We start from the raw sequence: 23,423 nt of genomic DNA, 5'->3' as shown, positions 1-23,423 counted from the left end.
GACAGGTGTGTGTGCCTTTCCCAATGATGTCAATTGAATTTACCACAGGTGAACTCTAACCAAGGTGTGGAAACATATAAAAGGTGATCAAGAGAAATGGGAGGCACCTGAGTTAAGTGTTCAAGTGTCCCAGCAAACTTTTGTCAATGTGATATTTCAGGTCTTTTTAATAAATATGCACAACTTCGTAGCTTTGCCATTGTAGGGTACAATCTTAGTTTGTGTGGCGCAAGTATGTTTCATAATTGTTATTGTTTAAAATGACAAATCACAGCAGACATTTTGACTTGTCATAGTAGAAAAATAAATAAATAATGATGGCTGTGTTTTATTCAAGTGTCCCAATAAGCCATGACTGTGACAAAAGGCCTATTCCCATCATTATGTGATAGTTAAATGCCATTTGTTTTCTGGTTCCATTGTTGTAACAGTCAGAAACTTTTATGTGTGTTTAAATCTTTATAGCTAGCGTCCTGCATCCAAGGTATTTGATTCTGCATTTTGAAGATTGGTTTCTCAATGCAACCCTGTCTCCTACAAAATTATGTTCCTATACAACTAAACTGCATTCTCAATTATATTTTATATTCATATTTTCTTACTATTTTATTACAGTGACAGTTTAAAAAAAAAAAGTTGTATACACATGGTTAATGTTGGTAACATTAATTTGAAACAAAACACAAATCGCAGCAAAACTACTTTGTTAGGTTTTTATTTAAGCTACGGACATAAATTAAAATCTTTTGGTTTCACACAGGACACGAACACTCCTGGGTGAAAGTCCTGTATTTATTTGACTCATCCACCAACCCGACCTCTTCACTATGCAGACTTCCGTGGACAGTCATCACAAACGTATTTGTGATACGTCAAACAAATGTAATCTGCAACAAAATATGTTTCCCTCCAAATGTAATAATGTAGTTTTGTTAAATGGGAACATCATTTTAAGGGGACAGGGCTGCTTAATTATAATATTACGTCAGCAAGCGGCAGTTTGCGGGTTCAAGCCTTTTTTCGCTCAACAGAAGGAAGCACCTGAATTACCAAAATCAAAGCCGTTGGCAGCAATGAGCAAATTCACTTCAGCTGGTTTAATTCTGTAAATAATTTAGAAGGAGTGTGACCAACCACACACTTCTTTCATCATAACAATGTATGCAGCCTTTCAGTAATTGCACACTCAAAGTCCGCCAGTCATATTTCTTGGCATTTCGGGGACATGTTTCAACAGCTTAATCAAAAATAACCAGCATGTTTGGTGATGTTTGGACAAACTGTCATTGATTTATGACAAAATCTGTGCCACGTCCATGCACATGTTTGGAGATGATGGCGTCCCCTTTTGAGGGATTTCAAAGTAGTTTTACACACATGGCCCAACATTGTTATGAAACATATCCTATGAGTTTTGTAATGATTGGACAAACAATTTCTGATTTATAGTCTGATTTGTGTTATGCCATGCCCATTTGTTTTTTTTGTATTTGTAGCGCCCCCTAGTGGTCGATTTGAATGAAACTTTCAGGGTTTGCAGGTACTCTTGAAGACATAGACTGCATGTTTTGTGATGATTGGCCCGTTTATTGACTTTAGTCCATTTATGTGCTGAGCCACACCCTTTTAAAGTTCATTGGTCATTATCTTCTTCTAGCCTGTACTTGTGTAGGTTTGGCCTTGAAGGGTTGGTGCTGTGACAACATATCCAGATAATTTTGAAAACAGCTTTGAATAAGTGATAAAACCAGGCTTAATAAAGGGCTGCAATCAAGATCCAGGACCTCTGTATTGTGTATGCAGTCTCAATGTTACCCATATATAATGGACTCTTTATTAATGGCATTAGTTATACTGTGAAAATACTGTGTCATAAGTATCTTGCATGAAAAGTACACCATCTATAGACCACACATAAAAATGTTTTTATTTAGTGTATTAACAAATTGTATTATACATTTTATAGACAGTGTTTTTTTTATGCTTTTGTTTCACAAACAACAGCATTATAAAAATAAAAGCACATGTAACATATATTGTGATCATGGTGTCATTTTTTATCAGCAAATCTGGAGTAATACATCATCTATTTATTCATTTTGTTTATTGTTGTTCATTTTTGTCTTTTCTTACAAAAATGTGTAGTACAGTTTTTTTTTTTTTTTTAAAAAAGGAGTGAGTTTGTTGTTGAATGAAAAGCTTAAAACAATGAGGTGTCCATCATGTGCCAAGATAAAAGGGAGGACCATGATAGTAAAACAAAAGTTTATTTTTGCACCCAGGAAATAAATGTGATGAGAAAAGTACAAACAAAAAAAACATGCTGGTGGTGAAATGTTTATATCTGTGAGATGATTACATTGCTTGGGTAATACTTCATCAGCAAAAGCTATTGTATACGTATGTGAGCGGTTTCAAATTTGTGCAACCTACAAACGTCAGCACACTGGCAACATATCAGTGGTGGTAGAGTTTTAAATTCATATTATTAACTGTCAAAGTTATTATTTTCACCAGGAGAGAAAACAAACAAAAAGCTATGAGGCAAGTTTGGTGAAATCCTCCTTAATTTTACAATGTTATACAAATTTATACGAAAAGCTGACATGGGAATCTCAAATGCACTCTTGAGATCCATGACGACAGTGAAAACGTCCCCCAAATGTCCCTTTTGCTCGGCTCCGGAATTGCTCTTAACCATCATCAGGCCCGTGTGATAACTGGTCCGCCATCTGTGCACCTGGCCGCCTGCCCACTTATTAGCTACATAATTTGGTTGTTTCGTATTCCATCGAGTTGGGCTGCTTGGCACTGAAAGTCTGCAGCGCTGCCTGGATCCTGGCAACGTCCGTGGTTGACAGTTTGAGCCGGTGCCGCAGCAGACAGGAGAAGAGGTCCAGAGTCTGAGCTCCAGGTGGGGAAAGCCGGTTGACGCGATCCCGGATCTCCAGCAGCTGCAGCAAGGCGGAGTCCTGCGATCCCTGAGTATATGGGTAGTCGAGCTGTAAAATCAAGTCCTGGATCGCTTCCGGGTCAAAGTGCATACTATAGCCATACACCTGGATGCTGTTTATCTTCATGTAGCCTAGATTTCGCCCCGGTTCCAGGTACTCCAAGGGTTCATAATATACAGTTCCATTCCCAGTAGGTGAGGGCCCTCTGATCCGGCTCCGTAGGTAAAAGTGGACTGTCTCAAAAAAGGTTTTCCACTTGTTGCCCAAAGTCAAAGTCCAGTTATAGCAGTCATGGGGAATGTCTAATTTAGTCCTCTCCCAGTCTGGGTAGTTGCTCTGTTCAATGGGCATGATCCAACTCTCCGAGTGGCTCCCTCCAAACGGATTGATGTAGACAGACAGCATGGGGTCCAGAGTGCTGTTCTTGGTAAGGCAGATCTGTAGAGACATCCCCAGGAGCATGTGGACATGGTTGGACTTGTATTTATTACTTTTCAGCGTCAGCAGCATCCTCTTCCTCCACGACGGGTCGAACCAGTTGTTCAGCCTGACGTCGTTGCTGACGAAGATCCCGTGGATGCTGATGCGGTTGTCGCGTTTCTGCAGGAGGTAGCGCAGCTCCAGGTCCTGCAGGTCCGTCTCGAAGCCGATGTAGTGATCGGTGGAGTCGGGCACCTCGTTGCGGCATGCGCCCTGGCTCAGCATGTAGCCCTGGTTGCAGGTGGCGCAGCGGGAGCGGTTCTCGTAGGAGCAGGAGGCGCACGAGGTTCCCTCGCCCACCGTGCAGGGGATCACGCCCTGGCAGGGGGGGTGCTCGTAGGGGCAGGAGCAGCTCCTGGTCTCCTCCAGGTAGGAGCCAATGTGGTTGTTCTCACTGCAGTACATGATGGAGAGAATGTAGTTCAGCCAGTAGCTGAAGGGCCTGCAACAGAAAAAAAAGAGCATCATTTAAGATTTATTTTCACCCTCTGTCTGAAACGTTCTGTTTAAGCTCTTGCCCCGCCCTCCCAAAAAGGCCAGTCTGCTCTGATTGGTCAGCTGGACCACTCTCTTGTGATTGGTCAGCCGAACCTAACTTTTCGGACTCCGCTTCAGCTCCACTCTAACTAAATATGTTTGATTGTGTGCAAAACTAGCCGCTAAGCAAAATGGGGTACTTGGTGACATCACCACATTACGGAAAAAAAGGCAGGACTTCAAGCAAGGCCTTACAGGCAGTTCAGGAGCAGTTTCTGTTGGGGAGAGTAACGCTTTGTAACTTTGCACACTGTATTATAGAAATCCCTCTTCCTGTATAACATTAAACTATTTTTGATGACTAAATCTATCAAATTAAATGATTTAATGTAGCGACCAACTAAACCCTCCCTTTATATAAACCACACAATCATTAGCATGTGGTTTCATGGGTTTGAGATGTGTGTTTCAATGTTAAAAAAAGACATGGCTGATGTCTGATATCTCCCTTGTCAGCTTCCGGATCTAACAACGTGGGCGAGGGCATTATGGTTGAAGGTCAACAGTCCTCCACAGCTTTTTATTGCTACATATTCTCCAGACACTCATGCCCGCTGAGCGAGGCCCACGTTTAAGCATTCAAATCCTTCCATATTTTTGATAAAATCCTCGAAATGATACCCTGTCCACATATTTTTCAGCCTGAAAAACATCCCCTTAGAGAATTTAAATATGCAATGTTAGAGAAAAAGTTAAAGATAATATCTATCCTTGCATGATAAGTTGACAGTAGAACAACTTTATTCAGATTCTGATTACTATGTTGTTCCATTTTGATTGGTGCTGGATATACCCAACATCATCTTTTTTCCCCACACAGTCTCGTTCACCAGTGAGAAGAGCTCAGACAAAAACTCAAATACAGAAATTGCTCACGTATACTAGTGTTTCATTTATTCTAAGACACAAACTCTAAATCAAAATTCCTGAGATTGTTTGCGGAAAAAGGAGCAGATGGACCGCATGCCAAGACTATAATGTCATAAATCAGTCTTTCACATCAGTCACATTTCTAAATCCCCTTTTGTTCTCTAGCATAGTTGGCAGTTTTGTTATTACGGTCATGTGCAGCTGCTAAATTAATTTAGGGCAAACAATGGTGAATGTATAAGTAATTTACATTCAAAAAACACATTTTTCAAGGAAAAAAACAACAGTTTCAACAGGTGTTTGACTAAATAAAAGCGGGGCTGCAAAGTGTGTGTGGCACTGGGAATTTTAACTTTGATAAATGATGAATATTAGATCAAAGCCATTAAAAGTCTGACAAGTTTTTTTCAGTGATTTCACAAACTCAGTTTAGTGCTCTAAACTGAGTTTAATATACAAGGCATATTTTAGCTTTTTGAAATAAAGGTGTAGGCTACCTCAGTACATTTCCCCTTTCTATAAAGGAACAAATACTTAAACAACAAACAAATACGCGTTGTTATTTGGTGCTGACTTTCCCTTACCAAACATTTGATGAGACAAAATGAAAATTTTTTGAATGCATGCAAGTGCACACAGCACCGTCGCCAGAATAAAACATGTGAAAGTAATTTGCAATACATTTAAAACAAAACCATCTCTTCAGCTCAGCTGCTGATTGAAGACTTTGATACTTTGGATATGAAGCTCTCTCATTTTAAAATTACATATAGCTATTCAGTGCAGGACAGACTGTATTTTTGAGATAGTGATTTTTGTTTGATTTGATATATTAAAAACATAGTGAAATGCAATTTACTTTGATTAAACATTGTAAAGGGACACATTTTTAAACTCTAACTGCGGCTCCTGGGAATCATCATTATGCAGGAATCGCATAAAAAGTTAGTGTGATGATATTGCGATGTGATGATAATGGTACAATCATATACTCTACATGAAGGTAATATTTTCAAGGTAGTTGCACGTTGTACTTCAGCATGTAATACCTTTATGTTATCAGACTCCACATTACTGAGAAATCCTACAAAATAAATAAATATCAGTTTTGGCTGCATTTATTAAGCGATGTGAAAATGGGAGAAAATGCTAGACATACTTTTCATTCCACTTCCAAATAATCAAGTTAACAAACATATAAAAAAAAATTAATAATAATTACAAATCAGCATGGCTAATTACTTAATTACTTAACAAAAGTTAACGCAATAATAAAGCGTTAATGCATAATCTTTTTAACGCCACTAATTCCTTTAACAAATTAATGCAATCGATCTTCCAGAGGTTGTAGCAGATTTTACAGCTAGAGGTAAGATACTGGCATCATATGAAACAAGAAAACCTGAGGAATCTAGTTGGTACCAACCATGTCATACTAAATTGTTGCGAAGGAGGCTAAATAACGCTCCAAACCTGCGCTAAAGTTTGGTGAGTTTCAAAGGGGTCCCTTGACCTCTGACCTAAATATATGTGAATGAAAATGGGTTCAATGGGTACCCACGAGTCTCCCCTTTACATACATGCCCACTTTATGATAATCACATGCAGTTTGGGGCAAGTCATAGTCAAGTCATCACACTGACACACTGACAGCTGTTTTTGCCTGCTGGGCTTGAGTTTGCCACGCTATCATTTAGGCATATTATTTTATGTTAAATACAGTACCTGTGAGGGTTTCTGGATAATATTTGACACTGTTTTGTGTTTTTAATTGCTTTCCAATAATAAATGTATACATACATTTGCATAAAGCAAGCATATTTGCCAACTTCAATGTTGATATGATTATTAAATACATGACAAATCTCTCTGTAAGGTACATTTTTAACAGATTAAAAAAATTTGATCAATTTGCAATTAATCATGATTAATCATGGACAATCATGTGATTAATCGTGATTAAATATTTTAATCGATTGACAGCCCAACTAATTACACCTTCTACGAGCATCATGTTGAGCCGAAGTCTACGCTGTATAAACACAAGCGCTTTAATACAATATTCCAGCATCACAATGAGTGTTGTCATTGTGTGCAGGGCTTGTCATGGAAGAAAAAGGAAAGGGGCAAAATACATTTTTGTTCAAATGATGAGATTTCAAATCTGGTGGCATTTTGTCAAAAGACAGTGGATAGAATGTGTTAACAGTCTTAACAGTACCCAGCTTCTCTGAAATTCATCAGCTAGAGTCAGTTGTGCATATCTCACCTCCAGAGCGGAGGCTGTGCACAGCGAGAGAGAGGAAGCTGTCCCGCCATCATGAAGCGCATCGTGTCAGCAAGACATGTAAACTGTCATGGAGACGCAGTGTGCAGCGCGGGCCAAAGAGAAGCTGGGTGTTCACTCTGCAATCTGTTCATTGTCTGTCAGCTCATTTCACACTGATCAATGCCCGCACTAACTTTCTCCTTCTGCTACACATTCAGTTTGCACTAGTAAGCAAAACTTTTCTTTCCACAGAGGAGGAACTCCATTTTTTTCAATTTATTTACTTTTTGAACCGCAAAAAGCAACATATCAGTTGTTTTTTGCGGCTCCTTCACTGATAATCGGAAACCTTGTACTCTCAGCTCAACAACCGAAAAAGCATACTGTCCTTATCTTCAAAGACTGTACTAGAGAGTTACGATAGAAATGCCAAAATGGATTTGTGGCGTTTAGTTACAAAGCATATCATATTTTTCTGTTTGCTTTTTGTTTGCTTTTTCTCCATCTGACAAAGACCATGATGCTTCAGTGCATGAATAATGGCTGCAGAGATATATGAATACTTCTTTTATTAGAAAAGTAAAAAAAAAAAAAATCCTCCATGAACTAGGTCATTACACACACAGCGATACGGAAAGAAGCTGTGGAATCACTGTATTTTTCAGTGTAGAACAAAACAATTGTGCATATTTAAGGAGCTTGTGTAAGTTCAACCCTGTCTCCTAAAAATTACGTTCCCGTACAACTAAACTGCATTCTCAATTATGTTTGGAAGGAAACATATTTTGTCGCAAATTATGTTTGTCTTTGACTTGTCACCAGAGACAGTACAGCAAAGAGATGGCATGCTGAGAGTCAGTTTCCTGTATCTGTGTCCCTGCACCTTTAGGAGACTATATCGGAGTCTATTAACTACAATCGGAGAAGTGAACATGAACAATTCTTTCACCACATAGTCACTAAAGTAAACATTGGATCCATTTTTCATAAGCCGCATATCTTTTGCACATTTCGACACTATAATGGCATTTTTCAAACAGACCGATTAGGAGAAAATTATGGACCCAGAACACATTCTTGCGAGATCTGGCAACTACCGTTCGCGAATGCCCTAGCTAACTAATTTTTGTAACACTGAAAATAATTATAAATATATTTTGCAAATGCTTTCATCCATCCACATGACGTTCACAATACTTCCAAAAGAGGAGGGGACGATGGGGGGAGCGGCAAACAGGCCATGACAACGCCCACTTAGGAGACAGGAAATGTATACCATATCAAACTATTGGCGGAGCTTGTATCTTTGGTATAGAGCATCTTTAGTGTCACAAATAGTAGTCCGCGGACGGCCCCATTAAGTGACATAGTACAACAAGCGACGCTCGGAGCAGATTACATAGTATATCGAGTGATTCAAATATTGAATTGCAATTGATCACATGATTGTCCATGATTAATCTTGATCAATCGCAAATTGATAGAACATTTTTTTTTGTTCAAAATGTACCTTAAAGGGATATTTGTCAAGTATCTAATACTCTTATCAACATGGGAGTACACAAATATGCTTGCTTTTTGGAAATGTATGTATATATTTATTATTGGAAATCAATTAACAACACAAAAAAATTACAAAATTGTCCAGAATCCATGTGCACCAGTGTGCTTTGGGCCTTTGGCCTACTATTCCTTGTGAAACGGTTGAAGTGTGTCTTACCTCTATTTCACCCTCTGTACTGGTACTGCATTTAGCCTAAAACTATGCTCAAATCATAACATGGCAAACTCAATGACTTGCCCCAATCTGCATGTGATTATAATAAAGTGGGCATGTCTGTAGGTCAGACCTCATATCTTGAGGTCAGAGGTCAAGGGACCCCTTTGAAAATGGCCATACCAGCTTTCCTCGCCAAAATTTAGCACACGTTTGGAGTGTTATTTAGCCTCCTTCTCCTCAAGCTATAGTATGACATGGTTGGTAGCAATGGATTCCTTAGGTTTTCTACTTTCATGAGGTCGTTATCTTCTGAGCCCGCTGTAACCTAAAAATCACAAGTTGTTTAATGCGTTAAAAACATGTGTGGCGTTGAAACAAATTTGCGCTAATCTTGTGCTACATTATTATCACATTAACTTTGACAGCCCTAAACGTTATTGAAAGTTAGGTGGTATAATAACATCTAAAACAAGCAATAAAGTCCACTACTGGGCAGGCGGAGGGGTGATGGATGGGTCAAACAAACACAGGACTTTTCCAGTCCCGTTTGAAACTAAAAATAATTTTAAGCCAAACTATTATTTTTTTTTTACTAAGTTTAACAAAGTAGTTTTGTTGCCTTAACCTAACAAAGTAGTGTTGTTGCATTTTTTGATTTGTTTGAATTTAGAGCTTTAGCCACATTATTTAAAACTGCGACCGTAATCCAGGAGAACATATGTTTCCCTCGAAACATAATTGAGAATGCAATTTAGTTTTATGGGAATGTAATTTTGTAGTAGACAGGGTTGCAAAGTCAGACATGCAATTTACTAATGTCTTTTGTGCAAATCTTATAAATTATACCCCGCAGTTAAAATATTTTGATACAGAGGAAAATGCAATATGTCAGTTGAGGAAGGGACTGCATCTTTTTTTTCAAACTTAGCTTTGAACCCCGCTAATATGAAATAACAGACTGTTCCTTAGATCTTTTGAGAGCACCAGGTTGTATCACAGCGGGATCCAAAATATCCAGTTTAAGTATTTACTTTCATCTCATTACTGCATTTACTGCTCTCCCTAAATTTGTCCCAGATACTGTCCAGCTGAAGTGTTGAGAAATATTGAATTTATTACATTCCGGGCAGACGGAGCTGCACGTACTGTATGGATGTGCCTTATTTATGGATTCATCTCCACGTATCCTACAAGACGCTTATTATTTAATCATCTAATTGCATTGTCATTAATTAGTTAGTGCTGGAAGGAAATGCACTGACAGTCCTGCCATATTACTGTCCTTTTGCCTCCGACCGGCATTAACCCCTCAAAATAAAAGAACCAGCCCGGGGGACGAATAATAACACACCCTTAAGAAAATACAACAGATTATTTAAGCATGCTGGACCATAATAAAGTTAATTAACAATATGTTAGGAAATATTATTAAATAGCCTGACAAACAAAGACAGAAAGAAACAAAGAGATATGTGATTGAGTTGAGTTATGGAAATGTGGGAGATTAGTATAACTGTTAACACTCCTTTGACTAGATTATCTCTGTAAATGGATAATATCACAGCCTACTTAATGACTATTACTGGCTCGTGCTGTGAGCCATTACAAATCAGGAAAAATAGGCAGGGGGGACCTGCAGGAAACCAAAAGGTGAAGTTGTGTGAAAGATAACAGGGTGTTGCTGCTCTTTTGTCTTGTGTTGTTGTGCTGAGAGGAGAGCTCTACTGTAGTAATTGTGTAATTAAACTTTTAATTAACATTTCTCTCTCTGTGTCCGACTGTGTTCGGTTATAGTCTCACATCGTGTGCATCCAATAAAACAGTGCCGCTGATTTTACACCTGCTTTTCCCAGACATTAAATATCAGATACAGTTTCCTAGTGGTCAGTATACAGTGATAAATCAGCTGTGATGGCTATTTGTATTACCATTCCTTCCTCACATATTTTGCACCTTCAAACAGGAGTGCCTTAAAATACATATTACATGAGACCCAACTGGCAATTTTCAGCCGTGCTGCATTTTTTGCATTTTAGTGGCGGGTGAAATCTCGGTGTATTCTATTAGTATATAAGGGGCAAATGCAATTTGGCTGTTTAGTGGGCTGTAAATCCTTAGTAAATATCCCATACCAGTGTACATTAGCTCTATAGTTCACTGGCTATTGTGCTCTATATGCAAAAATGTTAGCATCTGCTATGTTGAGAAAAAAAGAAAAGCAGAACATTTGAAGTTGTAGCAGCTCTAAGGTTAACAATACATCTTATGTATGGTCTGATAAGATTGTGTAGGTGATTGGTAACATATTGGTATAAAGAATGAACAGGGATTATATTCCTTTAGGTGGTGGGCGATAAAAACTGCAGCTAAAAAAACACATGGCAGAGGATGAATATTTAGTTTCTCACCTGAAATGACTCCTAAAATAAACCTGGGCTGCATTAGCTGTACCGACTAAATCACATTTCTTTTTCATAAGCTTGGAGTCTGGAGAATATATGACTTTTTTTTTGGAGAAAAACACAAAAATAGATCGAATGATCTACTGAGGAGACACAGAAAACTTTTTTGTCTATGATTTCATCACAGTTAACCAACAGGAAGATCTCACGCACTTTGCATACCCCCTTTAAAACACTGCACACTTTAATTTCACAGGAGAATGGCTTTTGATTTCCTGCATGTAAAGGAGACCTGTGCTGGGAGTGCAGCCAAGTCATCAGGTGTGACACTATATAGCTCACCTCAGTAGGACCTCAGTTGAATATCAAAGCGCTAACATATTGTATGTATTATTAGCATAATGCCTAGTTGAGGGGATAACAAAAGCGCCGAGCACAGAGTGGGCTGGAGAAAATAAATGAGCACTGCCGTTCACAGTTTGCTTGAAAGGATTTGTGATGTGACTGCGGGCTTTGGAATTTGTTGCTTATTTTCACACATGCACAACCACACGCACGCACACACTTCCACAGCCGTATTAACCGAAAAGTCAGCAGGAATACTTATCAGCTTCTCACCTCTCCCTCAGCATAATAATTTTGGGCTGAGTTCGACACCTCTTGCTGAGGGTGAAGAGTTTGTTGACGATGCGCCGCGCTTTGCTCAGAAGCTGCTGGGTGCCGAGCTCCAGCTGCTTGTAGCGTTGGTGGATGGTCGGCTCCATTTTCCAGAAGTATTGGATGGCGGACATGTTCAGGGCGTAGAACGTGGGGAGCCTTCGAACGAAGTTCTGAAACTCATCTGAAAGGCAGGAGGAGAGGAGAGACAAGTTGAACACTTCTGCCAGCACAAGCCAAACTAACTCTCACTTCCTTCCAACAATATTTGGCAAATTTAGGCAGGCCAAATGAGGGAATCACTTTCTAGGGGCCACATGGGCTCCAGAGCTGCAGGGCAAACTGGAAGTGATACTGTTTGACGCCTATGCTAATGGGAAAAGGCAGAGCTAAATACGAGGTTGGGGTAAGGTTTTTTTTTTTTCTTCCATTAATGAACAGCCAACAGCCTTTCCAGGGCTAATTCTGCTGGCCTGTCTGCGAGGGAAATATGGACAAGGAGCACAGAGGATAATATATCATGTCAACCCTTCAGAGCTGCCGTCTGCTTTCACACACAATGCACAGCAAACAGATTACATTTCCACGGCATTCAATAACAATATCATCATCACTGTAATCATGATTGGTTGTATGGAAAAACCGATGCGAAGTGCAACACTGATGAGAAAATGACTGCACTATTTGTAATTAGCTAACGTTATCTTGATAATACAGCATCTGATTAGAAAACCAATTAAGTGTCAATGGCCTCCCTGGTGATTATGCAAGGTGTATTACACGTTCCTGCGGAATTAATAAGTTGATTAAACAGCTTGTAATAAAATATATTAAAAGGGTATTTGGGGGTGCTTTCCATGGCCTACATTTTAAAATGGGAGACGCTCTCCTGAGGAGAAAAGAAACACGGCGCGGCTTCCATATTCCTTCATTTGTTTCCACGCCTTTTGACATATTCATTTATATTATATATTATATTACATTATATGTATAATATAAATATTTTTTAATATTTGTCAACAAATCCTCTAAAAATACCTCTCAAAATGTTCCATACAGTGGCAGTGTGTAGCACTTAGCCACAAGCCCATTTGTTTCTACTAAAGATGTAAGTATAAAAAAATGGGTCATAATTATATACTTTAATTTTTTAATATAGGCTCAGTAATGAGCCTGTCACCAAGGGGACGCATCAGGGGTGCAATGCCCTCTCATGACGCATTGCATTAACAGCTACACAGATATATATTTACTCGTTTGCACAATTGAAACATAATTCCCTGTATGAAAAGTTCAATCAAGAGTAATCATAAAAATCTGATGAGACAAAGCAAATGAAAGTACAAAGAGCTGCAATGAAAAGTATAACAATTAAAAACAATAGAAAGGATAAAGGAAAAATTTATATATATACACTTGTTAAAAGGATATCACCAGGCTTCACCACATTCAAACAATTGTGGTATTCAAAAAATTACATCCCACAGTTTGAAAAATGCTTTTACAAATTGCGTAATCAGGGTGGAAACTATTTTAAAAAGACAAGGCTATGGTTTTCTCAATATTTTTTAACCAGTGTTAAGTGTATTACATGTGATCATTGTGGACGGTTGGTATTTCCCAGACGGCAACCTCCGGTTCTGAAAAGTGTAGCCAATATAGAAGTGCCTTAAACTTGCAATCTTTCTAATAGCCAGCAGGGGGCGACTCTTCTGGTTGCAAATAGAAGTCTATGAGAAAATGACCCTACTTCTCACTTGATTTATCAACTCAGTAAACATTGTAAACATGAGTTTATGGTCTCAATCACTAGTTTCAAGTCTTGCTCAATACAGCATGATGTTCATTCAGTAAATTACGGTCCCATTTAGAGTAAAATAGACAATAAAGCAGGATATGCTTCAGGGCGTGGCTACCTTGTGATTGACAGGTTGCTACCACTGTGTTGTCCGGTCTTGGAGTTGTCCATGTTTTCGTCCTACAACTTTAACCCTTTCACAGTGTGTTTTCAGTTCATGAAAGTTAATTGTAACATTGTGTTAGCCTAAAAATGTCTTATTCAGGGTTCTGTTGTACTTAGGTCAACCCTCTTGTGTCACTTCTGGTTGCAAAAACCAAGATGGCAACAGCCAAAATGTGGAAATCGAGGCTTCAAAACCGTAGTTCACAAACCAATAGGTGACGTCCCGTTGACTATGTCCACTTTGTATATACAATCTATGGTATTTCCATGTACACTACTTTAATCTCTGTAAAAGTTATTGATTAATTAAGTACAGTCCACAAAACTGTAACCTTTTCATAGTGTCAAGCTGGTGGAAAGTGCACACTGCTGATGGGCTCCATCCATTATTTTGTCACCAAGACAACAATACCTCATCCCTGGAAACCCACTCTCTGCCCACCATTATTATCTTGTCAGCCGCTGAACCCGGGAAGGTAAGAGCGCTCCCCCTTGGTATGATTTTAAAAATAGAAGCCACTGTCAGATTTGGAGGAGCACAAGTACAGAGACATTCTGGGCATTGTTAAACATGAATTGGGGTTGGAGGTTAATGATGTGTATCGAGAGACTTATTTAGCAGATTCTTCTTAAATTGCTAAATTATGAGGTTACAATTAATACATTATGTGCCTTAATTTTATGCAGATATTCTAATTCATTTTACAAGAAAAGTCAATTATTTAAATGTATTTTGACCTCTTGGATCTGTACCCCCTGACTTGGTACATATTGCACCCTACAGTCAATGGATCGTAGTCCTCTGTCCATTTCAATATACCATTATGAATATGACTCTATTATTTGTCTCACTGAAAACTGAAGATCACCAGGTAACTGTATAAAGTGGTAGAGAAAGACTATAAAGAATATATAGTTCCTTAATTAAAGCATCACTCAGTGGAAGAACGAAGCAAATCATGTCCGCCATTAGCTGACTGTGGAAACCTCATTTAACAATCACAGTCATGATTATTAATCTCTCTGCTGCTGATGTTAGTTGTTCTCTATTAGATCAAATGCACAAGTGGATCCCCAGGGGTTTCAAGGGAACTTACTTATTTGTCTTTATTTAATACAGCACTGCAACTGAGATTCTCAGGGCACCTTGCTGCTTAAGTTTTTGCAAGCTGTGTGCTAATCAAGTTGCCCTCAGTACAGAAAGCATGTAGCCAGTAATAACACACTCAGCCAGCAAGGTGCACAAAGAACAGCTTATGGCAGGGCTGGGAATGACTGAAGCAAGCTCGATGCCCTCAGGGCATGTGGATGCAGCTCACAGTTTCAATTATGAAGGGAGCACAGAAACAGAGCTATGTTGGAACATTCAGTCAAATATGTGATGCACTCTTGAGGACACAACCTTGGAGTTAAAGCTAGGGTTGGTAGTTTTCTTTAAACGCATAATTTGTTATATTTGTTGGAATTCTCATTACATTCCGACAGCAATCAATGAATCAAATGCTCTGGCAAAAAAAAAACGGCATCTGTGGCTGTCACAGGGCTGTAATAAACCCGTCCAATCATTCAAGTTTGGCTGAATGAAATGGTTGGATGGCCTACTTGCCTGCCTACCTGCGTGCACTCTGCCCGTGCACTCATTGCGCATCACAGGAGTTAGCCGCTATCTTGACAGCTGTGAGTACTAACAATAGGTTGTTGTTTAAGTGATGATATGTTTACGTTCATAATGGTAATTTTGGCGGAATGGCTTTGGAAGGAGCCCTGAAGAGACGGGCTGTCAGTGTTGCCAACTTGGCGAGCTAGTGTTGCTAGCTACTTTAATTGAAAAAGAGTTGGCAACACTGGGCTGGGTTTTTCGGTTGGATAACTTTTAAAATCTCAGCCCAATCACCAGGAAAACAAAATGTTGGCATTGGACGTTTCTGCAAACCAGGGATACGTTGAATGTTGACTTTTTTGCTTTTGAACAGAGCAAGTGAGATAAAGAGCGAAAAGAGACACACTGGGCCGGCAGGAGGGGGGTGGATGGGTCCAACAAATACAAGGCTTTCATCCAGGAGACCTCTGTTTGTGTCCAGTGTGTCACGTTACAATCATCTGTTTGCTCGTATCCTGTGTTCACAATGTTCAGTGTGATTTTTACTCTACAAACTTAGTAGTTTTAAGCCCAAACATGTAGTTTGTTCCGAAACGTAACTATAGTGGTTTTGTTGCATTGTTACGGTTGTTATGTTGCGTTGTTACGTTGCGTTATGTTGTTACATTATTATTTGAACACAAACCATAATCTTTTTTCTAACCTTAACCAAGTAGTTTTGTTCCATAAGCCTAACAAATCGTTTCACAACATTAACCACATGGCATTGCGTTTCTGCAAGCATGATACAAGGCTGATAGGAAACGTATTCATGAAGTGTATTTTTGGTTCAGAAATGTCGCCATTCGCCGTATCTGTGGTTTGCAGTAACGTCCAATGCCAACATTCTTTTCTGGTGGCTGTGTTGAAAAATCTAGTGTGCCCTTGCTAGTTTCTTAAGATTACCAACCCTACTTTTAATAGTGTCAAAGTGTGCACCAAACAGTGTGTCTATTCATTGATTAAAATCTCCTTGCAAAAAGCTTGTTTGTACAATAGCTTTTTTCACACTCACCCCAAGTGAACACTGTGAGCACAATGGTTAGCTGTATTACAGGAGGTTAACTGAAAAAAATGGCTGCAGCTGAGCTGCGAAACATTACATCATAGGTTACATCATAGGCTGCTACTGTAGTTTGTTTCCGGGGTGTGACAGCTTCCCCTTCGGTACTGAAAAACCTTCAGTCGACTGAATCACTGTTGACCTAGTCACATTACTGTAAACGCTACCCTTTCATTTTCTGGACATTGAGATTTACACTGTGCAATTTCCGCACACAGACAGGCTCAAGTGGCAGCGAGAGGTAGTTGTTTGAATGCCGAAGAAGAGCGTTAGGTGATTTGACAACATTCGCTGTGAGATGACAGATTTGTCAACTGTTAGAGATTTTTATACGCCATTTCCACTGAGTCAGCTATGCCTTTTAATATCTCTGGCTGTATCAGGCCACTGAGGGAAATGTTGCCAGTCAATAGGCAGGACTGTTTTATGGCAGTATTGGATTTATAGGATCATTTAATCAATGTGATGAAGAACCTTACATTTGTCAAACATTTAATTCAGCAGATTGCCCAACAAAAAATGTATTAATAAACAGTTACTCAAGTGAACTTGCAAAAAATATGACACTATCACTATATATATATATATATATATATATATATATATATATATATATATATATATATATATATATATATATATATATATAAAATGATAATGTAAAATGACATCACCCTTACTGTGTAATATCAGCTGCAACACATGTCTAACAAATGTTTTGCATGGTGTTTCAATCAAAATCTATACGAAAGAGAAATTAAAAATATGTAAAAGTGCTTTACATTTATGGGAGGGATAAATATTTTGTTGTCATTTTTTTTTAATCTATATAATAATTTATAGGCTATGACCACAACTAACAGTGGGACTTTGAAAACCCATTAAAATCTGAGTCATATCTGTTAATAGGCAAGAGATGCTCTTCTCTGTTGTTTTCATATAATTTTGCAAGATGCTGGTTTAAAAATTGCTCCTCTGTGTACCGTTGAATTCCCATCACATTGATTGAATGTAATTGTCCCTTGTTTGTCCCTTTCGGTCTTTGTTTGCTTTGCCCGTCGGCTCCTGTAACAATAGGCTCTAATTTGCTGTCAGCGGGAGGGTCACAGCCATTGAACGAGCGCAAAAAGGATAACACTGACCTGACTCCTCAAAGTCTCGGTTGGCCATGTTCCAGGAATCTCGGATTTTCAGCACACTGGCTTCCATAGCCCTCAGATCCACCTCGGGGCAATTACACTGTGGGTAGTCGGCGAGGCACTGGCACCAGCAGTCATTGTCCCGGCACACAAACTGGCCCTCCTCATTACAGCCGATGTAGCTGAGAGCTGCCTGCACGAACCTGGCCCTTAGGTACTCTGGCAGTATGGCCTGAAGGCCTGAGGCAAGGACAAAAACATGGAAATGTCACATGGATGAATGAAGATGGAGCTGTAAGTGCTTTAGGTATTGCAGAAAATGTGTTTAGATGGCTGTAGTGAGCTAGATCTGTAAATCACTGAAGGCCGGCACTCATTTCCTCTGTTTTTTTGCCAAGCTTGACATATGCTCTGCGTCACATGCAATATGCTGAGATTCACTTAAAGTTTTATTTTTTACTGCACAGTCCTGCGACTTTTTGTTCTGAATCATTACTGTCTGGGATTCACTTCAGAACTCTGCAAGCATGCATGGCAAAACAAGTGAAAGAGTGATTGAAGCTAAATTCGTTCTGACACTCTCACGCTGCAGTTATAAGCTTGCCAGAGAACAGACACTGCGACAATTCCATCAGAAATTGGGGGAGTTCAATTATGGATGGCCAACCTTGCAAATGAATCTTGTTTTCAGGGCTCTGAACCAAAACGGAGCTGACAGAGTCGAGGTTGTCATAGTTACTGCATCCGAGAGGGCCCGTCCTTGTTTCGGTCACCTAAAGGGAGGAAAACAAAAGCACATAATAATACATAGCCTACTGAGAAAACACCCACTAATGGCTTTAAATATACATAGAGGGAGAGAGAGGAATAAAGGAAAAAATAAGGAAGTGGAAAATACCAGAAATTTAGTAGTCGATCCAATACCCAATTCGATAACACGGTAAAAAACAAAAACAAAACAATAAATCCCGTGTACTTCAACATACACTACTTTATTGCTGTTTGCATACTGTCTTTTGCGATTTATTATTAATCTGTGATGATCCGCCTCAAGTTTCTAGCAAAACAAATTATTTTATAAGATAACATTTGAACACATCATGATAACGTTGTAATTTACCTTCACCCAATACTCATTTTTACTTAATATAACTTGAATGTATCGTAACGTACCTAAATGCCGACACTGTACGTTAGCAGGACTGTGCTTCCCATTGGCTGCTAACAGTTAACGTTACTAACTCCCCTCCTGCCAATTTGAACAAAGATTTGTTGTTCACAATGTGGCATTTTCACAGAATATTCCTGTTGCACCCGCAATGACGGGACACCTTCAGTCTCAAACCCTGGCCCCCGGTATCTATATGGTACTGTAGAAAAATAAGTACTGTCACGTTTTCAGAATTTTGGCATTGACTTGGTACCAAAGTATCGGTTCTCATGACATCCCTACTAGGGACAATACACTTTCTCTTCACTATTTCCTATTCTAAGAAACAAAAAAAATATATTATTAATTAGACCTGAGAATAATTTTGTCACAGTGTTTTAGGCAAGACCACCAAAACCGAGACCAAGTCTTGAACAAGACCAGAGTGTATCGAGACCAAGACAAGACCAAGACTTCGAGGGGTTAAGACCAAGACCAAGGCAGGATGAGACCAAGTCAAGACCAAGATAAGACCAGTGCGAGTTCCACACTGCATGACACTTAAGATAAAATGTGGAACATGCAGACATAGGCACTCCTCAAATTGATCTGACAGATGCACATTCCAATAAAAACACCCACCAAAAACAAATAAAGATTCCTCTTCATTCACCTCTTTTAGTGCCATACATAGTGTGTATAAGTGTACCATGAGAAATGTCTTGAAAAAATTATCAAAATACATTGCAGAGGTGAATTTTATGTGTTGGGTTTTTCCTTCGTTTTCTAGGAGCAATCACAGTAATGATTTTAACAAATAAATCTAAATATACACAGGCAGTTTAGTGAAATCCCGGCAGTTGTAGTCTTGTAAAAAAATCCTGAGTTTTCTTTGACTGAGACCAAGACAAGACCGAGTAAAAATTTAATCGATTCCAAGGAGAGATCGAGACCTTCAAAGAGGGGTCTTGAGACCGATCACAAGACCAAGATGGATGTTGAGTACTACAACACTGCTTTGTGAGCGAATGGGCTCGACATTGGGTTGGATCTCTGGAGTAAAGCATAATGAGTAAGTTGTGGTGTCATCTGTCAAATTCATCTCTACATTGTGTCTCCCCATTACAATGCCCCCTGACACCCATAACATGCTAAAATCTATTGTGATGCTAGCGTAAGCATGTCCTATTCAATTATAAAGGCACCTGAGGATTCATGTAATTGCTCGGTGCAAACTTTTACATGAGGCATGCAATATTGTTAGAGGACTGCACAGGCTGAAATGTGATGAGAGGATTGACAATCAAATCATCTGTTAATTGTGGAACAGTTATTGAATTGTGGCTTCAATAAATACTCCACCAATTTCGCATTGCAATCTTTTTACATTGTCAAACACACAATGGACAAAAATAATGAATAATACAAAAAAATCTATGAAGCTGAACCAGATACAGCATATTATCTTTTTTTATTCATTCCATGTTTCTTCTTCCTTGTCAAAACATGGCGCCTACTTTACCCACAATGCAAGTGTCATCACTTGAGGCAATTAAGCAGATTGCAAGCTGCTCCTTCTGGAGCAACAAAAGGCTTTATACTACTTTTTTCACATATGTAGTAGTAGTCTAAGACCTCTAAACAGACTCAAATGTGTGAAATTGGCAAAGTTTCCCTTTAACTAATCCAGGCTGCATGTAACATGATGCAAGCCAGATAATGAATCATCATCCAGATATCAGGGTTCTCTTAATTTATTGTCCTGCAAAGGACTTGAACTGCATTTTTATTGATATGGTGTTATACAAATAAACATTAACTCCAATGCAATTGGGAGGATTGATTTGTTAATATTGGATGAGGTCATCTTGAATAAAAGTGCTCCCTTATTTCAACAAGACGAAGAGTCTACAGCCGATGTACTTACAGCCGTGCATTGAGCTACATGCAAACGTCAGCATGCTAACATGCATTTTAGTGTGCTAACATTTAAGCACTAAGCACAAAGTACAGCTGAGGTTGAGAGAAATATAAGTTTTGTACATATTTTGTCATAAACCAAAGTAATCAGGCTGATCTCATACACCGTTCGTAGCTATACCTACGAAAAGTAATGCACTGTAATTCATATCCCATGTAATCGTGAACCAGGAAGTATAAAGAGTGACAAACTTCACATAGGGAGGAGATCAGGGTGGATGGGTGGGTCCAAAAACACCAATCTTTCACCCAGGAGACTGCTGTTAATGTCCCATGTGTAACCAGAACTCAACGTTGATTTATTTGTCATATAAGTTCATATAAGTTCTGTACTTAAGTAAGGCCACTTTAGTTAGTTTACCCCAAATGTTGACTCATGGATGTATAAAGAGAATACAGCAGATACAGCATTGGAGGCAGGGACCCGTTAATTCCTATGAAAGTTGCTCAGTGGCGCAAAACGTTTGACTTCTGATCAATGGGCACTGACATGTACAAGCATTTCCTTTAAACCCGCCTCCCAGCTGTCAATCTCAGGTTCATTCACATGAACAGAGAAAGGATAATAACTCTTTTACAGATGTCTCTTTCCCACTGTAGGTCTAGAGGAAAAAGTATTTTTGGGCCCATTGGCATCATGTGACAAGCCTTAATTTGTAATTCCAGAGTTTGGCCTACGTCAAATTGTTTTCATAGCCCGGCACTCTTCCTGGGTCTTGCATAGACTTATTTGTCATGTAACTTCCATACTTAAGAAACGCCACTTAACCCAAATCACAATCTTTTCCTAAACCTAACCAAGTAGTTTTATCGCTTAAACTTAACCAAGTATTTCAAACATAGTTATTGTAAGCCAAACCACAATCTTTTCCTAAACATAACTAAGTAGCTTTGTTGCCTAAACCTAAGCATGTTGTTTCCTGTTAAGACGGAAGTTTATTTAAAAAAAATTGTATGCGTGTAACAACTGGAAATTGACACGTGTTGCTGGACATTCATAGGAGAACGCACGAAAAATGAGGAACAACTTCACGTAGGATATCGTACGAATCGTTGTATAAGATCCGTTGAAGTATTGGACAAATTAAGATTTTGACCTGATGATGATGCTATGAAAAGTCACCAAAATTATTACAATTCATCCTGAGGGGGACATGGTTCAATAGTTTTTATGTGGACCTCATAGCGGCACTGGACAAAAGGTCAAGGGATCACCAAAGCCTGTATGATTCATCATCTGGGGACCATGGATGTCGGTACAGCATTTCATGGCAATCCATCCAATAGTTGTTGGGATATTTTAGTCTGGACCAAAGTGTTGGATCAACCGAAAGATTGACATTGCCAGAGAGGCATGCCTCTAGCAAGAAAATAATGAGGCAATTATGCTGACAGTGAATAAGAATAAATGTGAATAACTTTGAATATACCTGAACTTTTTAAAATTTGAGGTTATAGATAATTTGCTTTGACATCCCCTTTTTAATTGTAAGCCAAATCTGAAGACATCAACAGCAATCTAATCAAATTTACAGAGGCGTGTATGCTGAAATATTAGCTTTGTTAGTTAAGAGTAGAATCCTTTTTTTTTTAAAAACACCTCCTACAGAGATACAGCAATAAACAAAGACATCAAAATCAACACACATCTGTTGATACATCTACGGTTATTGGCAGAAGCTCATTAATTCATTTTTCACTTTACTCCTTAGTGGTACAAAAAAACAGAATGTCCTTTCACAACAACAAACAAGTAGCTTGCAGTACATTGGAGGTTAATTGTAGGATTAACTTCCTCAATTCCTCACCAAAAATTTAAATAAATGGTGGCTGAAATTGGTTAAAAAGTGTTACTGGTGAAATAAAGACTGCCAGAGCATGATTATGGAACCCTCAACATAATTTCTTCACTTTTTATGGCTTTATTTTGTACATCAGTGACACACAGGATCCGTCAAAGGTGTATGATGGGAACTCACATGGTATAACAAGTGATTTTTGGCAATTTTGGTGCTCCTGTGGCGGAGGAGAAAACCGCGCTACAATAGGATCATTATTGTCAGTAGGTGTGATTACTTCATTGATGTCAAAGTCACCCTTTTTTCCCCATTCTGCAGTTTGCACAATAGCAGTCTGACAATGTGGTGACGGAGAGAAGCAGCATAGAGCAGGTTTCACTACAAAAACTGACGTGACTGTGTGGGAGGTGTAAAGTCTCCATGCGAGAATAAATGACACCCAAAGTCAGCTACTGACGCTTGGAGGATATCAAATTACTACAGTTTGAGGGGAAAAACACATTTGGTGAGCTTGAGATTCTCTTTTCCCAGGAGAACTCTTTTATAAATCTAGGAAACGGATCAGTCACATGAAGTGAGGTGCCAAACAAGTTGGCAGGAGTTGTTGGTTTGGCGCTAAAGAGAGGGTTATCTACCCGCCAGCCTATATTGAGGATATGGCCACCTTATTTATCCACACTCCATGCGTCATTATGGCATTTTTGCATATCTGACAATCTGTCCCACAACAGCTATGTGTACATAATTAGAAATGAAAATGTTTCCTGCAGGTTGAAGGATTTATATCACATTAGACAGCAT

The 23,423-nt window shown here is 38.9% G+C and overlaps 1 protein-coding gene across 1 annotated transcript in view; it reads right to left on the bottom strand.

The window, feature by feature from the left end:
• Positions 1 to 2,256: 2,256 nt before the first annotated feature.
• LOC141767636 (BMP/retinoic acid-inducible neural-specific protein 3-like) overlaps positions 2,257 to 23,423 on the bottom strand; it is a 63,586-nt gene continuing 42,419 nt past the window's right edge. The window contains exons 5-8 of the mRNA XM_074635131.1: positions 18,361 to 18,466; positions 17,697 to 17,933; positions 11,851 to 12,073; positions 2,257 to 3,876 (exon numbers count right to left, since the gene is read on the bottom strand). Of these exons, the coding sequence (XP_074491232.1) occupies positions 2,760 to 3,876; positions 11,851 to 12,073; positions 17,697 to 17,933; positions 18,361 to 18,466 (1,683 nt within the window). The 3' untranslated portion in view covers positions 2,257 to 2,759. The remainder of the gene's footprint in view (positions 3,877 to 11,850; positions 12,074 to 17,696; positions 17,934 to 18,360; positions 18,467 to 23,423) is intronic.

The sequence above is a fragment of the Sebastes fasciatus genome, chromosome 5 (genome assembly GCF_043250625.1).
Source record: "Sebastes fasciatus isolate fSebFas1 chromosome 5, fSebFas1.pri, whole genome shotgun sequence".
Lineage (NCBI taxonomy): Eukaryota > Metazoa > Chordata > Actinopteri > Perciformes > Sebastidae > Sebastes > Sebastes fasciatus.
Note: the sequence above shows the minus strand (reverse complement) of the source record. Positions and strands in the feature narration are given on the sequence as shown.